Genomic DNA, 16588 nt, shown 5'->3' on the forward strand with positions numbered 1-16588 from the left:
GAACAAACAGACAATCACTTTTTATCATACGAGGACATACCAACACACATGACACTATACATTTTCATTTCTCTACAAGAGCGCCTCAAAGGATTGTGGCAGAATGAAAGCAGATTTGAAAGAAGAGTACAGGACTCACAGGTAGTCCTGGGTTTCCTGGGAATCCTGGCAAACCAGAAGGACCCTGAAAGACATTACAAACACACCAGTGTTATGCATAAGCTATACACTAGGAAATGGCAATAAAGTAAAAAGAGCGTATTACACATACAAAAATAACCATTCATTAAACAATGTGAAGTTACAGAAGCTGAGGCACTTTTTGTGAGTGGCCTCCAAGCGTCTGCATAAGTTTGTAAAGGTTTTTGTGCACTTCGGTATAAACACAAAGGTCTGTTTTGCTGTGATCACACAAATGAAATACTTACACGTGTTCCTTTCAACCCAGGTGCCCCTGACTCACCATGATCCCCCTAAGAAGACACGGATGACATTAAAAAACCCAAAAGCATAGAAGTTTGACATGAATTTGCCGTGGAGTCAGCTAATAAGGTATGAGCCTTGCAAATTTTTTTTTCTCAAATAACAAACCCAGATGAGGAAATTAATAATATTAACCACCACCCAAATACTATCAACCTCAAAAGTCAACTACGGTTGTGATTGAATGAGCAGAGATACTTTCTGGGCACAGTTAATTTTTTGTTGTTGTTGTATAATTGATGATAAGTTTTTAAGACAATCAATACGCTCACTGTGTTGTATCCTACTCAGTAGCTCCACTTCATTTTCTGTCTAGAGCAAAACCACAGAACACTAAACCTCAGGAAAAAAACAACTGGGTTTTAGTCCTGGGAGTACATAAATGAGACATTTTGTTTTGTTTTTTGATTTTGTGTGTGTGTGTGTGTGTGTGTGTGTGTGTGTGTGTGTGGGTGGGTGGGTGCATGCATGGATGCGCACACATAGCACACAATCCTGTCAATCACCTTGGGGCCCATTGGCCCTGGAGGCCCTTCATGTCCCTGCATCCCTGGGAATCCCATGTTGCCTTGGAGACCAGGAAAGCCCCGCTCACCCTGTAAAACAGTTTAATAGTGGATTATGATTATTGAATATGGAGCTGTCAGGGAAGAGGAAAAGAGGAAGGCCAAAGAGGAGGTTTATGGATGTGGTGAGAGGACATGCAGGTGGCTGGTGTGACAGAGGAAGATGCAGAGGACAGGAAGCGATAGAAACGGATGATCCATTGTGGCGACCCCTAACGGGAGCAGCCAAAAGTAGTAGTAGCAGGAGTAGTAGTAGTGGATTATGATTATTGATTGTAATAGAAATATTTGTAATAGCGGTCCCATAAAAAAATGAAGTTTACTTTGGTGCACTTTTAATATGATACGTTTAAACTAAAAATACACAAACATACTTTTATTTTTGTTTTATTTCACTTGAAAAATGTAACTTTGGACACTGTATACTAAGTTTACTTATACTTTCTAAATAGTTCATAATTTCACAAAAGGTATAATAATAATATAGGCTTATACATTTGCTTTAAATTAAACTTTGAATTAATAAATATTTATGAACATCGTGTACTAATAAAAACACTTTTTTAGTTTTTGTGTACTTTCTATACCAAAGTATAAATATACTTAAATATGCATTTTTTCCATAAGGATTACTATGTTGAGAATACAAACCTGTACATCAAGAGGGAGATTAAAGAATTGTAAATTATGATCATATATGTACATGTAACAAATAAGGTTTCTGTGTAAAATCCAATAACGATACTAAATACTATAAATACTAAAAAACCTGAATGCGCAGTTTATTCATACTGCAATAAAAATATTACCAGCTGGTATTCTTAAGTAATTTTCTAAAGTTGCCAATAGGGGGCAGCAAAATTATTTTGGAGGGCCTCTTTTTGCAGCGTGTCTCACCTAGTGATCTAGAAACTACTGCCAAAGATGAGAGAACCTTGTTAAAGCAGACGGCGGAGAAAAAAAGGAACCATTAAAATGGGGATTTTTGGATAAAACCACAATGAATTCCCTTAGTAGACCTCATCATTCCTGACTAACAGCACTGATGGCGTGCATTGTGGACCATGGGAAATGAAACAGGGACCAATGTCAAAGAGGACTGTTACTGCGGATGTCAGAGAAATGATGTATTTAGAAAAAAAGAAAAACAGTTTAGGGGAATTCAGGAGGCTTTCTGAGGGTGTTCAACACCTTCCAAAGAACAGTGTTGCTTTAAAACCACACTGGTTTGGACAGGCTCCATTGAACACATTCAGCACGTCCACTCTTTTTGGTGAGCTGAATGTTTGGCTACTGTTCTCGTTCGAGTGAGCCATATAAGGCCAGACAAGCGTGCTTAGACGACAGATAACACACTGCAATGCTCTGATAGAAACATGCCAATAATAACAACAGGAGCTACACTCGAGAAACATATCCATTTTTACCCTAATTCCCTTGAAAGGTGATGATTCAATTGTGTTTTAAGGGGTTTATATATAAAGTGTATTAACTATTGTCTGTATATTTTAGGCTTATGCAGATGTAAAGTAAACTGTGTTTAACCTACTGGCAGGTACAACTGAACGGTGAAGTTGCTGTCAAAACAGTCAACTTATAAGGACAGAGCAATAGATAGGTAGATAGATAGACAGAATGACTGATCTATTGATTCTATATTGTCCTTTTTGAGGAAATTTGTTGCGGTTGGGAGTACACTTAAATATAAGTTTACTTCCATACTTATTTATATTCAGTGGTGCTGTATGGGGGGAGTTAGGATGATTCCAAGGGCCCCTAACTGGCAAACTGGGGCCCTCAAAAATGATTTGAACTTAAGGTTAATAACATTTTATTCATCGGTGTGATAGAAATAGCCACTCACAACAGCTTTTAAGTCAGAGATAAGCTTTCTAGTATGCTGACACCTGGATGGTCACAGGTCGGTGGTCACAGCTTGTTCAGCTGGTGTCCCTACCAACTCCATGTCTGTCTGAGAGTCTTGCTCTGCTAAGTGGGAATGAGGCCTTCAGCCCAGCTGTGTGTCCGGACATGCTCTAATTCTGCCTGATCCTCGTTCCAACCCTGATTCCTCCTCCGTGACTGAGCCCCTGTCCAATGTTTTCCACCAAGAGCCCACGTACAACAGGTCCACCGACTGAGCCGACCCAGAACAAACCAGGCTCTGTCACACCTGCTTAGGACCATAGAAACTCAACAGCGCCCCACTTTGGTCCCAGCCTCCGACCAGGCCTGGAGGACGTGCTTTCTGTTATCTCAGTCATCAATTGCAGACTGACTTGAAGACTCAGTGTCAACTGATGGTTGAAGAAATGAGTGATAACGGAAACAGGTAGAACATTTTGACCTGACGAAGATCCACGTGGGATTGAAACGTTGTTCTATTAAACGTTTGTGGGTTAAAGTAAGGGTGCAGGTGCTATCCCCCTTTTTCATTGACGATGTTCTTATGGCCTTGCACCTATGTGATGTGGGTATAATTACTTTCCTTCAACTCGGATGCAGGAAGAATGAAATGTTGGATATAACTCACCTTTGCTCCCTTCACACCACTGCAGTCACATTTTCCGCACGATGCTCCGCACCCCTGTAGACAAAGATGGTGAATGAAAGAAATTAATGTTTCAGTGATGCATCATGTCACTTCACAGGGACAGAGGTATGTGCTTGAAAAATAACATAGAATAGGGCGAAAATGTGTTTTTTATGATTGCAGGACGACAGTCGAAGAAAATTGCATACTCTGCCATGACGAAAAATATGTAAAAAAAAAAAAGAAAGAACAAAATGGGTTGAAAATTTATTTTTCTTCCTGGAAACACTTCCTTAGATTTAGCATTGTAAATATCAGAAATATGTTTAGGCGTTAAGGTGGCATAGAGGCGCTGTTGCCTCACAGCAAGAGGGTCCTGGGTTAAATTCAAGTCTTATCTGCATGGAGTTTGCATATTCTCCCAGCCTTTTTGCAGGTTTCTTCCCAATTTATGCTGGCTTAGACTCCAGCAACCCTGAATAAGATTAAGCGGGTATAGAAAATGGACGGATGGGTGTTTTTGATAGGGCGTTAAGGATGAGAAAGTCCCCGATAGCAAGCTGTAGACTACAGTTTAGGATGAGCGCTTCTATCAGTTAGCAGATGTGTAAAATGTGCCACACAATCCCTTCCTTCTTTTCAATTCAGAAAACTCAAGTTGTCACATGACGTGAGTGACAGTCATCTTTAGCGAGTGGTCATGGAAACACAGAAGACGCAAGCATAAAAAAGATGAGATCAAACACAACAACCTGTAGCAAAAGGCAAAGAAAGAGAACAGATGTGCAAAAGAAAAGAGCAGGGTGTATTTCTTATCCAGCATGTTTTACAGCATGCCATATAAGAGATTCACAACACTGTCATGATAGATATCACAGACAGACATCACACTAGCAACCTCAAAACACCACCACAAGTGGGAGAAACCTTGCAGAAACTGCTAGTGTTAGACAGTCAACCAGATATACTACATGAAAGCCTTCTGTAGTAAGGTCATTCAGTTCTCCTGATTGGAACTTTCACATAGTGCCGCATATCTGAGTTGCTGATGATATTTATTTCTTTTTTCCATATGCATATCGGAATGGGCATAGAATAAGGATGAGCCTGGTTCCAGACTCCTGAATCGCTGTTCGTGACTTATTTACACTCATCTTGCCCACTTTTCAAGACTGAACCCCAATCCAAAAAATTGTAAAAAAGTTTAAAAATAAGATCTTACACCAGTGCTTTATTTCGCATGATTGAGTTATTTCTAAGGCAGGGCAAGAGTCACGGATTGGGTTAAGAAATGCAGGCAGTGGGACATCCTCACAGCTGGCCTTGATTCTCCAAACCCCCACCATCACCCCCACCCCCAACCATCCTCCCCACTGCCGCCTCTGGGGGCCGGAGCCTGGGAACTGGCTTCCAGTGACTTGGCTCTCTCCTCCGTTCCTCCTCTGCGCTCTGACTCAGCCAGCTGTTGCCTTGCTCACGTGCAAGACCTCCATCCAAAAGCCTGTTGAGGCTCAGAGGCCCTGGACCTGGAGGCACGGGCAGAGGGTACACAACTTTACAACGCGCAACTCTGTCTCCGTCCATCTGTCAGTCTCTCTGTCTTACTCCCCCCCCCAAAAAACCCCCCACCAGCAACAAGCAAATGTCACTTTTACCATCCATCGGCAGTGCTCACTATATTCCCCAACACTCACGCACTGTTGAAATCCCATCCATCTCTCACTCTACTTCCATGTTGTTAATAATTAATTTTCCCCTTCTCGGTTGTTATACCCGTCTCTCACTCTCTCTCTAGCTCTCTCTTGCTCTCTCTCTCTCACACCCACCCATCTCTGGCATACTTCAGACTAAGTAAATCAATATGTGGTTTCCAAAACGATGGGAAACCATACCATGGGAAACACTTAGCCCCAAAAATTACAACAGCCCCCACCCTGTCCCAATGCTCTTGTTTCCCTTCGCATGCATTGTGCCGTGCATGTGTGGCCCGCTACGTCACGTCCATCCTGACTCCCTCACACCCTCTCGTTCACACCATCTCACTTCTTCACCTCCCAATTTCTGGTGTCTGAAGTTTTTTTCTCTCTCTCTCTATTTTCTTCATGAGACTGATTTCTGATTTCCCGCAGGAAAATATTTCAGCAACACCTGTAACAGATCAGATCAGTATCATAAGACAAACAGAGGAAAAGGAGTGCTGACTCCGAGAACAAGCAACATGTGTGTTTAATTCACCGGCAGGCACGCGCGATACAATTATTTTTCAATGGCTCGCCAAGGGAGTTTAGCGACGCCAATGAAATGACAGAACAAACTTGTTCTATCATTTTATTAGCGTCTCTAAATTCACCAAGAGAGGCTAATAAAATGACAGAACAATCTTGCGTCTTGTAAACACCGCCACAGTAACTCACAGCTGCTCACGCTGACGTCTTGCTGAAGTGTTTCTTCATTCACCTGTTGCTCTTCGCCTCTATGTAGCGTTACCACTTGTCTGAGTCCATCTAACGTCAGTCCTCTCACTTCCTTGTTAGACACAACTTTGGCTGAGCTGACATTCCAGCTCATTCATGGCATGACCAAGAAACCCAAACGCCGCACCGTCAACCATGATGAGGCGCATCCTTATGTGTGTAAGCTACGTGTAGATGTGTGTCCTAGTGTGTGTGTGTGTGTGTGTGTGTGTGTGAATGTGTATTATGTACCATCATGTGATGTCTTAAGCCAGATCTCAAAACACAACACGCAAATCTCTAGGTAGATCAAAGTAATGCTTATGGCTTTGATTCCCCCCCGCCCCACCACCACCATTTTGTTTACCTCCTCTGTCCGTTACACACCGCCGTAAACCCAAACAGCAGATGGGCTGCGATGGCACAAAGAGGAACTGACATCCTTACAAAAACGGCATCCCGCTAATGACACGTGCTGCCATAGAGAGGGCTTGTGGTGTCTGATTCGGTATCTATATAGGAGAAAAGAGGAGTTTAAGAGGCGCCTTATCGCCCAGACTCCCAGTTCTATAGGTTGATGCGGGCTGTCGTGACTATCATTTCTTTTGTTGATCATCATTTTTGTGAGGTTTTTAACATAATACAATAGGAAAGATAAGACACAGAAATTAAGGAAAAGAAATAACAAAGAAAAGTTTCACAATTTACATAGTATGGTGTTGTAAATCTTAATTTAATGCAGCTTATTCAATACATGATACAATCGTTTATCCCACATGACTTAAACATAATTCATACTCTACCTACATAACATCCTGGATACATACGTACATTGTATCATCTAATATATACAATCCATGTTTGTTTTCATACATTAGCAAGTAACAGCATACAAACCAGGACACCTACGTCACCACAGAGATGTACTGTACATGCACACATGCCAACATATTAACACACCCAAGCCCAGACACACACACACACACACACATGCACTTGTACATGTCCTATAGCAAGTCGACATGATTAAAACAAGTAGCTTTAAAACAGGAATTAAATAAATGTATGACTCTAAAGACAAATAATAATAATTAATAATAACAATAACTGCAGTAAAAAAAATAAGAGGTGTTGTGTGTGGTTTGCTGTGCAGGGCAGCCAATAGTCTGATAAAGCAGTCTTCATTAGTGCGATGAAGACTGTTCAGTCGAAACGCTAACTGTGCTGGAATAAATCTGTTTCCGTCCATTGTCTGAACCACTTATCCTGCTCTCAGGGTCGCGAGGATGATGGAGTCTATTGGAGCATTGAATTTAGTGTGAAATTCAAGGTCTGGAGGTTTGCAAATCAGGCCTCAGAATCAGGATGAAATTAATAAAGATACTCCTGATCTGGAAAGGGACCATAGACCTTAAGTGAGAGTATCTGAACGGCAAATTTGAAGAGACAGGATCAGGGACTTTGGTAATGTATGAGCTGTTGCTCAACGGGAGTGACGCCATTTTCCCCAAACAGTGTAGTGATCCTCCACAGACCAAACGGAGAACTAACAGAGTCTGGGCAGAGGCCTTATCGAGAAGGCCGTGTTGTGGTGAGAGCTAGTTCATCTCCATTGTGAATACACAGTGGCTGGTGAGTCACAGAGCTGTGGAGTATCTCGACCACATCAAATAAACACATCCGACTAAAGGCCTCACGTGTCTCTGGAAAACTGTTTATGTCATTCTTCAGCTATCTGTGGCTGGATGTCAAATTTCCAGACTCTTAAATATAAATATTTCACGTACTGGTGCAGCGTATATGTTTTATTGTGGAGTTTTGCGTAACCCTGTGTCTCATCATAATTGTGTGTACATGTGAGTTCGTGCCTGGCAGTCTGTGATTGTTTATTGAGGCTGGACATGGAAAGGGAACCAAGGCCTGGAAGTTTGTTTTGACAGAATCTCAGAAAGACATACAAAATACCAACAGGAAGGGAGTCAGAGAAAGATAGAGAGAGCACTTGAAAGAGTGGGAAATGGGGTTGGATAGAGGGTGTAATTAACAATGTTTGCGGCGTGGTAAACAGAAACACAAGCATGGCCAGATTGCCAGGATAAGATAGTTTATCCTCAGTATTATGTGTAAATGGGGCTGGGGGCTACATAAGGAGAGCAGACTTCCATCCAAAAAGACTTCATGTTTCATCACAGTTCAAATGATTTGTCTTGCATCACCTTGAGGTCTCCTCAGAATCCCAGAGGTGAGGAAAACCCAAGAGAGAGGAGCTGATGAGTAATGTTTATGCTCTGGATTTTGGGGCCAGCCCAGAGAAAAACACATTGTAGACTCATTCTGGACCAGAGGGTCAGCCATTTGCACAAACATTCATTATATGAACCAGAGGTGGAGTGTATGGTACGGTTACATAACCAGGATGCTAATGGAGAAATGTATGGCAGCAGATGGTCAGTATCCAAGCACCACCAGGAGGGGTTCAAATGGATTCTTCATCATAAATCTCTAAAGAAATCTCAGTGATTTCCTCTGTGTTTAGCCCTTGACTCCAGTTGGTCGGACTGAAAGGAAGGGAACAACATTTCTGAGAACACTTAGGGCTCTAGTTTCCGGACGGTGCAAAGCTGTTGGTAGTGCTAACGCAGACAGTGACAATTCCGTTGGGCGCAAGGTGGTTTTTCTCTCGCTTGGCCTCGTTTGCTAATATCTGGGCCCATCATGACATCGCTTGCACCGAAATGGGTGTGGGGGCACAGTAGAGAGTGTGTCAGTTAAAATTAGGTGACACAGTGCTTGTCTGGTGTCAAATAAAACCAAATATTACGCCTGCATCTGTTAAACGGTAGCCTGTCAAATAATCACGTTCAGGGGCGGCGGGTATTGTAGGCTAAAAAAGGCTAAAGGCTAAGCCTTCTGACATGCTGGCTATTGTGCACCCTGCGAAGCCATATGTGTGGCTTTTGGATGGACAGTCCGGTTTTTCAGCTCTCTGTCCAGCATCCAGCGCAACATCTGTACGGACGCCTCTTTGTCCTCCTTTTGATGGTGTTGAATAAAAATAATGCATGCTCCTAAGTTCACTGTCAGAGCGGTAGAGCACACTTTGTTACACTGCATTTTATTGGCTACTGTGAAAGAAGTCTGCGTTTTTATTGGCTAATGGTACATGCAGGCACTCTGAAAGTGCGTATTTATGATCGGAGTTTTCAACTTCGATATTATTATCCATCCATCCGTTATCCAAGCCGCTTATCCGCATTCGGGTCGTGGGATGCTGGAGCCTATCCCAGCAGTCATTGGGGCGGCAGTCCATCACAGGGCCGACACATTCACACCTAGGGACAATTTAATATGGCCGATTCACCTGACCTACATGTCTTTGGACTGTGGGAGGAAACCGGAGCACCCGGAGGAAACCCATGCAGGCACGGGGAGAGAACATGCAAACTCCACACAGAGGACAACCTGGGACGACCCCCAAGGTTGGACAACCCCGGGTTTTAACCCAGCACCTTCTTGCTATGAGGCGACCATGCTAACCACTGCGCCACCATGCCACCCATCGATATTATTGTGCATGTTATTGACTGATGTACCTGTCAAATCAGTGATTTTGTATTTCATTGGTTTAATGTGTAAACACTCACATCTGTCTGTAAGTTAGTCAAAATGCCAAAACGAAAAACTATATACAATCCTGAATGGTGTAAAGAACATAGATTCATTATGTAAAGAGCCAAGGATGATTTTCATGTATTTTGCAATCTTTGCCTAGCCTACGTTGATGTGAGCAGCAATGGAAAGGGAGCTATTGAACGGCGTGCTACAGGTCGTTAAACAGGTATTATAGTTGGTCAAATATTAGCCTTCCCCATCATCTGCCTCACCCACTGCCTATGATCATGTTTGTGTGTGTCTCATATCACACTGGAATTGGTTTTAATGTCTGTTGTATGCAAACTTGGTGACTCTGCACCTCCCGAACAAGGTCATCAGTTTCCTCCTGGGAGAAGCTTTTCTGCCTTAGCCGCTCTGGACTTCCCCCGTCCATTACGAAATTGGCAGTTCACCATGACAGTGCGCGCATTACTTTTAAAGGGAATGAGAGGAGCTGATTTGATTGGCCTTAATTGAAGATAGCCCCCACCATTCCTACTGATAATTTATTCCTTCTAATCCGACCCTTTTACAACTGGGCCTCAGTTGTGCCCAATTACCGCCAGCGCAGCGTGTCCCAAAATGAGCAAAAAAAGTATTGGCCACATCTTAGATCGATTTGCGCCATGAACTAGCATTGGCGCCTTCGACCGTGCTATGACCCGGAAACTAGAGCCATAAAGTTGTTATAAACAGCAATGTACAGTATCACGTGTTATGAAATCCTGATTTTCAGTCAGGCCTTCCTATTTATGATGAATTGTGTTTAAAAGTGGTGACGGATTTTTTTTTCCAGCTGTAACAACCAGGCCACCCAATACTAGAAAAATCAATTTCCTAACTTTCTCGTTAACATCATTACACTACCTTGTGTTGGCTGTATGTGTGCCGTTCAGTTATGCGCATAAAGTAAGCTGGGAAGAGAAAAAGTATTTCTTTGTACTGTCCTGACCCACATAATACACACAGCTTTTCTCTTTGCAGCCCAGAAGCTTCTATAATGCAATATAAGTAAATTATTTAGCTTTCTGTGGCTGTGGGGAATCTTTCATTTATTTTCATTCATTTATTCATTAACAGGCATAAACAATAAACAACGGTTTTCTTTTTTACAGGAGAGAAATACTGTGTACAATTATTTACGCTTTGCCAGAGTTCATACTTAAGTACGCACAGTATACTTTATGTATAAGTTAACCCATAACTATGTAGTGCTGGCCAATATGGAAAGCATTATTATAGTCATTGTGGATTTTAAATGATATCAACATGTATCATGATATCAGCTTATTTATGCAACAATACCATGTTTAAAAATCCAACTGAAATTCGTTTGGCAACGTAAAGTGTAATATCAAACCATAGCTAGCTTTCTTTCAACTTATCATCAAATTATCATTAATTTAGACAACGAAATCGTGTATCAAAATATCTGAATTTCATTCTGATACAATACCACTGAAAGATGATAATTGATATTGTACTATTGCCTACCCTTATTCATAATCCACGGTAAATAGTATTTACACTCACTGGCCACTTTATTAGGTACACCTTGCTAGTACCGGGTTGGACCCCCTTTTGCCTTCAGAACTGCCTTAATCCTTCGTGGCATAGATTCAACAAGGTACTGGAAACATTCCTCAGAGAGTTTGGTCCATATTGACATGATAGCATCACGCAGTTGCTGCAGATTTGTCGGCTGCACATCCATGACACATCCCAAAGGTGCTCTATTGGATTGAGATCTGGTGACTGTGGAGGCCATTTGAGTGCAGTGAACTCATTGTCATGTTCAAGAAACCAGTCTGAGATGATTCGAGCTTTATGACATGGCGCGTTATCCTGCTGGAAGTAGCCATCAGAAGATGGGAACACTGTGGTCATAAAGGGATGGACATGGTCAGCAACAATACTCAAGTAGGCTGTGGCGTTGACACGATGCTCAATTGGTACTAAGGGGCCCAAAGTGTGCCAAGAAAATATCCCCCACACCATTACACCACCACCACCAGCCTGAACCGTTGATACAAGGCAGGATGGATCCATGCTTTCATGTTGTTGACGCCAAATTCTGACCCTACCATCCGAATGTCGCAGCAGAAATCGAGACTCATCAGACCAGGCAACGTTTTTCCAATCTTCTATTGTCCAATTTTGGTGAGCCTGTGCGAATTGTAGCCTCAGTTTCCTGATCTTAGCTGACAGGAGTGGCACCCGTTGTGGTCTTCTGCTGCTGTAGCCCATCTGCCTCAAGGTTCGACGTGTTGTGCGTTCAGAGATGCTCTTCTGCATACCTCGGTTGTAATGAGTGGTTATTTGAGTTACTGTTGCCTTTCTATCAGCTCGAACCAGTCTGGCCATTCTCCTCTGACCTCTGGCATCAACAAGGCATTTTCGCCCACAGAACTGCCGCTCACTGGATATTTTCTCTTTTTCGGGCCATTCTCTGTAAACCCTAGAGATGGTTGTGCATGAAAATCCCAGTAGATCAGCAGTTTCTGAAATACTCAGACCAGCCCGTCTGGCACCAACAACCATGCCACGTTCAAAGTCACTTAAATCACCTTTCTACCCCATTCTGATGCTCGGTTTGAACTGCAGCAGATCGTCTTGACCATGTCTACATGCCTAAATGCATTGAGTTGCTGCCATGTGATTGGCTGATTAGAAAGTTGCGTTAACGAGCAGTTGGACAGGTGTGCCTAATAAAGTGGCCGGTGAGTGTATATACTGCTGTAGTGCCAAGTGTTTACCAGATGGGGGCAGGGACCTTCCCTGCTCTGGAGTGTTTTATATTGACACTAAATAATCTTCCATTACATTTATGGAAAGTTGCCGGTGGCTTCTTTTGTATGTACTTCCATGTTAATGTAAACAGCAAGTCATACCAACATCTGACTAATGTCATCTCGAAGCATGGAGCAGAGCATAACAGCAGCCCGGCCATAGCTTTCTGGAATACCATGGTATTCCCACCGCATTCCCACCAAAGCCTCCCAATGCCATTGACGTATCCCACAAACTCCTGATGTATCCGAGAAAGTCTCGGTGCGTGACCTTACACGGAGCCTGGTGTGTGTGGGAGGATTATTTATCATTCTGAGATGGCTTCTTTCTCCTGCCTTAACCTCAAGCACCAGCACACACGCATACACCAATGCACGCGCGCACAATTGTGATTAAGGTAACAGATACCACGAAAGCTATAAGTTGTCTCATATAAACACAAAAGTTATTTCTGAGACTGTTCATGCGATAAAGCTGATTCCAGAGTCTGTCGAGGCTGGCATTCATTTATGAACCGGCCTTGGATGCTCTGGTGGTTTTTGGCCATTATAAAGAATGGTTCTGTGTGGCTGCAGTTTTAATGGAACAAATCCTGAGTATGCACGTTTGTTTGTTTGTTCTTGTTGCTTTGAAAAACTATAACACAAGTTTTCCTGGTCTGGCTGTGTGAACGTCTAGTTGGCCATAGGACACAGCCAGAGCACATTCCCTCTGCCTTTATCTCCCCGGCCATGGGAGAGCAAAGAGGAGCCTTCCTTCCACATTGATATGGATTTTACGAAGGCGGATACTGTGGAGATAACAATTTAAACTCAGCTCTTTGCTTCACAGATTTGTTTTAAATGTATTGCAGGAATGCTATGCTGAGCACTCTGGCTTCTTTTCAAGAAAACACCCTGCTAAATACACATACACTTATATAGACACAAACCTTTGAGTTGACCAGCGCCATCACAGTCCTCTACATGACACTTGAGAGGTTGAAGGTTACTAAACCTGAAGCGCTCCGGAAAGGAGAATGCTTATTACTCACTTCAAAGATTACCCTCTGATCCGCAAACCCATTTCTATAACGTTTAGACTGAGGAACCTCCAATAATGTTACTATACAGAATTCCAAACAGATACACTTCGGCCATGGACTCAAAATCGGACAAGGTCTTGACACAGGGAAACCCATATGGAAAGGTTTCTGATGTTAGCGATGATTTGGATTTGAAATATTTCACCTTGTACACGATACATGTCAAGATTATTGTGGTAAAACCACAAACTAGAGTCATGCTTAGACAGTTGCAGTGCAGGATTTCTAATGAAACTATATTAGTCTTTATTTAATCGTGACCATCTGAAACTTCCTCAGGGACCTTTCAGGGTGCCTGCCCAGGCTCCACTTTGAGAACCACTGGTTTACATTAGTGCCCGTGCACACCCTGTCATTTGTTTTGGCATCAAGTGGGAAGCTGAAATCGTCCTATTATGGCTTTCTGGTCACGTGTATCAAGGAAGTGCTTCACTGTGCAAGGAAACGGAGAAGAACAACAGCTTACCAAACTTGCTTAATTTTGTTTTGTGTGTACTTCTGGCTTAGGTTTTTTTTTTTTTTTTTTGGGTGTTTATTTGGGTTTGCTTTTGGCTAGCTGTTTTAGATGCTGTAAATAACCTCTGATGAGATATGGCTTTGGAGCCACTGGTATATTGTGCAACACTTAAACTAAACCAAGAACCTTCCCCCAGATGTCTGAGTTCTCATGCAGACTGGGTAATTTACGCTCAAAGCCACTGCGAAACAAGCTTGAATTGTGCACCATCCATTTTTAGCGACTACTGTCTTCTGAAACATCATCCACTCTCTTTTATCCTTTTGCTTTTAATCCCAATTTTACAGATCACAAATGTTATACTGGCAATGTCTCCATTGGCCCACAATGTAAAATCACCCCATAGCATCCTAGTAGATTATAGTGATTGCCACTTCTGCATAGTACTGACTGGTCTAATGTTTAACCCCTGGTTCCCGTGCCTATTAAGACATGCTTGTGGCATGAAACCCAAAATCATGGTTTCCATGTGGGGATAGTCTTTCTAGTTTTACACCGTAAAAGACAGAGGGCATTAGCTTGGCAGTTAAATCCATTAGCCTGGCCTTGTCTCCAGGGCCAAATGAGAATGGTAAGCACTACTGGAGTGTGAAATGCACTCTATCGCATAAACCCAACGGCACTTAACGTGTCGCAGTAAAATACATGTTATGCAAGCACAGAACACACATGTATACACACACAAACACGTGAGCACACACACAAAAACACATGCATTTGCACATATGCAAAAATGATCCTTGTCTCAGTGTTAACTCAACGCAACGCCTCTTGAGTTTCTTTCCCGGACTACAGGTCGCACCCGAGTATTAGTCACACTTAGTAAAAAATGCGTTATTGTGAGGAAAAACACATAAGTCACTTTGGTGTATAAGTCACATTTATCATTTATATGGCGGTACCATAGAAATTGAATGACAGTAGAACAACATAGCAGGATGGTCAGAGCCATGGCGGCCATTTGAACCGCTGCCATTGTAAAGAACTGTTACCATTGTAGCAGTCTAACTTCCATACAAACCGACTTGCAGCGAGTCACAGACTTTTCTTTTCTTTTTTTAAAGTCGCCAACTCACTGAAGTGAGGTTTTGCAGTAATGACCAAATGAGCAGTGGAGTAGTATGAACATTTATGGCCCAACTGACATGTGTTGGCACCATAACAACAACAATCGCCATTTTCTTTTGAACAACTCAATGACTGCAGCAAACAGTTCAATGGCCATTCTCATTCAATTTCTATGGGTGGTACGGTATTTTCACTTGAGTCACAAAATTAAACAGTGCCATGTAGTGGCCTTAGTTGACATGCAGTGTATTCGTCCAACAAAATTACATTATATAAGTTGCTTTGGGGGCGGCACGGTGGCACAGTGGTTAGCATGGTCACCTCACAGCAAGAAGGTCCTGGGTTTGAACCCCGGGGTTGTCCATCCTTGGGGGGTCGTCCTGGGTTGTCCTCTGTGTGGAGTTTGCATGTTCTCCCCGTGTCTGCGTGGGTTTCCTCCGGGTGCTCTGGTTTCCTCCCACAGTCCAAAGACATGTAGGTCAGGGGAATCGGCCATACTAAATTGTCCCTAGGTGTGAATGTGTTGGCCTTGTGATGGACTGGCAGCCTGTCCAGGGTGTCTCCCCGCCTTCCACCCAATGACTGCTGGGATAGGCTCCAGCATCCCGCGGCCCTAAGTAGGATAAGCGGTTTGGATAATGGATGGAGGGAAGTTGCTTTGGAATATAAGTCGCAGGACCAGCCAGATGAGTAAAAAAACTGTGACTTATGGTCTGGGAAACATGGTACTTGTTTTCCTGAGTGGTCAGAAAAGGTCAGTGATGCCCATAACCACAACTCAACTACACAACCACAGCCCTAGACTCTATTTATATTTTATATTTTCTCATTTAGCAGTGGCTTCCATCCAAAGCGACTTACAAGAGAGTCAGCAATTAGCAAATGTGTGTTTGTCAGCCTACAGATATCTTAGCGCCCTAAATAGTAATCCTATCATAACCACGAGTGGATGTCATTCCAAGTACAGATATTCTAAGTGAGCCATTGGAAGATGACCCGCAGTAAAACAAGCGTAGTAGCAGGGGAGTAATAGGGATTTCTATATATTGTGGTCATAACAGTAATTGCTGAAGCTGAGTACAGACTGGGCAAAAGATCAGGGAACTTATGAGAGAGGGGGAGAGGAAGAAGGAGGAAGGACATGCTTCATCTTCCCACTCATTCTGAATGTGCTGGGTTGAACTGTACTGGTCAGACATTCCTGGCCTTGCCTGGTCCTGAGAGGCTGTGATGTGAGCACAAGAGAGGAGGAGAGGAATTTTCTCTCTCTGACTGCCATATTGCCATACTTGGAAGACAAGGCTCTCACCACAACCGGCTCTATAAACACTCTATAAACTGTGTGTGCACGTGCACGTGTGTGTGTGTGTGTGTGTGTGTGTGTGTGTGTGTTTGACCTGCACATGCACACTGGAACAGTACACCATGAAACAGCATCTT

The 16588-nt window shown here is 42.9% G+C and overlaps 1 protein-coding gene across 1 annotated transcript in view; it reads right to left on the reverse strand.

The window, feature by feature from the left end:
- The window catches only part of col4a1 (collagen, type IV, alpha 1), a 73856-nt gene that overhangs the window by 41074 nt on the left and 16194 nt on the right, over positions 1-16588 (reverse strand). The window contains exons 2-5 of the mRNA XM_056289990.1: positions 3583-3636; positions 990-1079; positions 429-473; positions 140-184 (exon numbers count right to left, since the gene is read on the reverse strand). Of these exons, the coding sequence (XP_056145965.1) occupies positions 140-184; positions 429-473; positions 990-1079; positions 3583-3636 (234 nt within the window). The remainder of the gene's footprint in view (positions 1-139; positions 185-428; positions 474-989; positions 1080-3582; positions 3637-16588) is intronic.

The sequence above is a fragment of the Lampris incognitus genome, chromosome 11 (genome assembly GCF_029633865.1).
Source record: "Lampris incognitus isolate fLamInc1 chromosome 11, fLamInc1.hap2, whole genome shotgun sequence".
In the NCBI taxonomy this organism is placed as follows: Eukaryota; Metazoa; Chordata; class Actinopteri; order Lampriformes; family Lampridae; genus Lampris; species Lampris incognitus.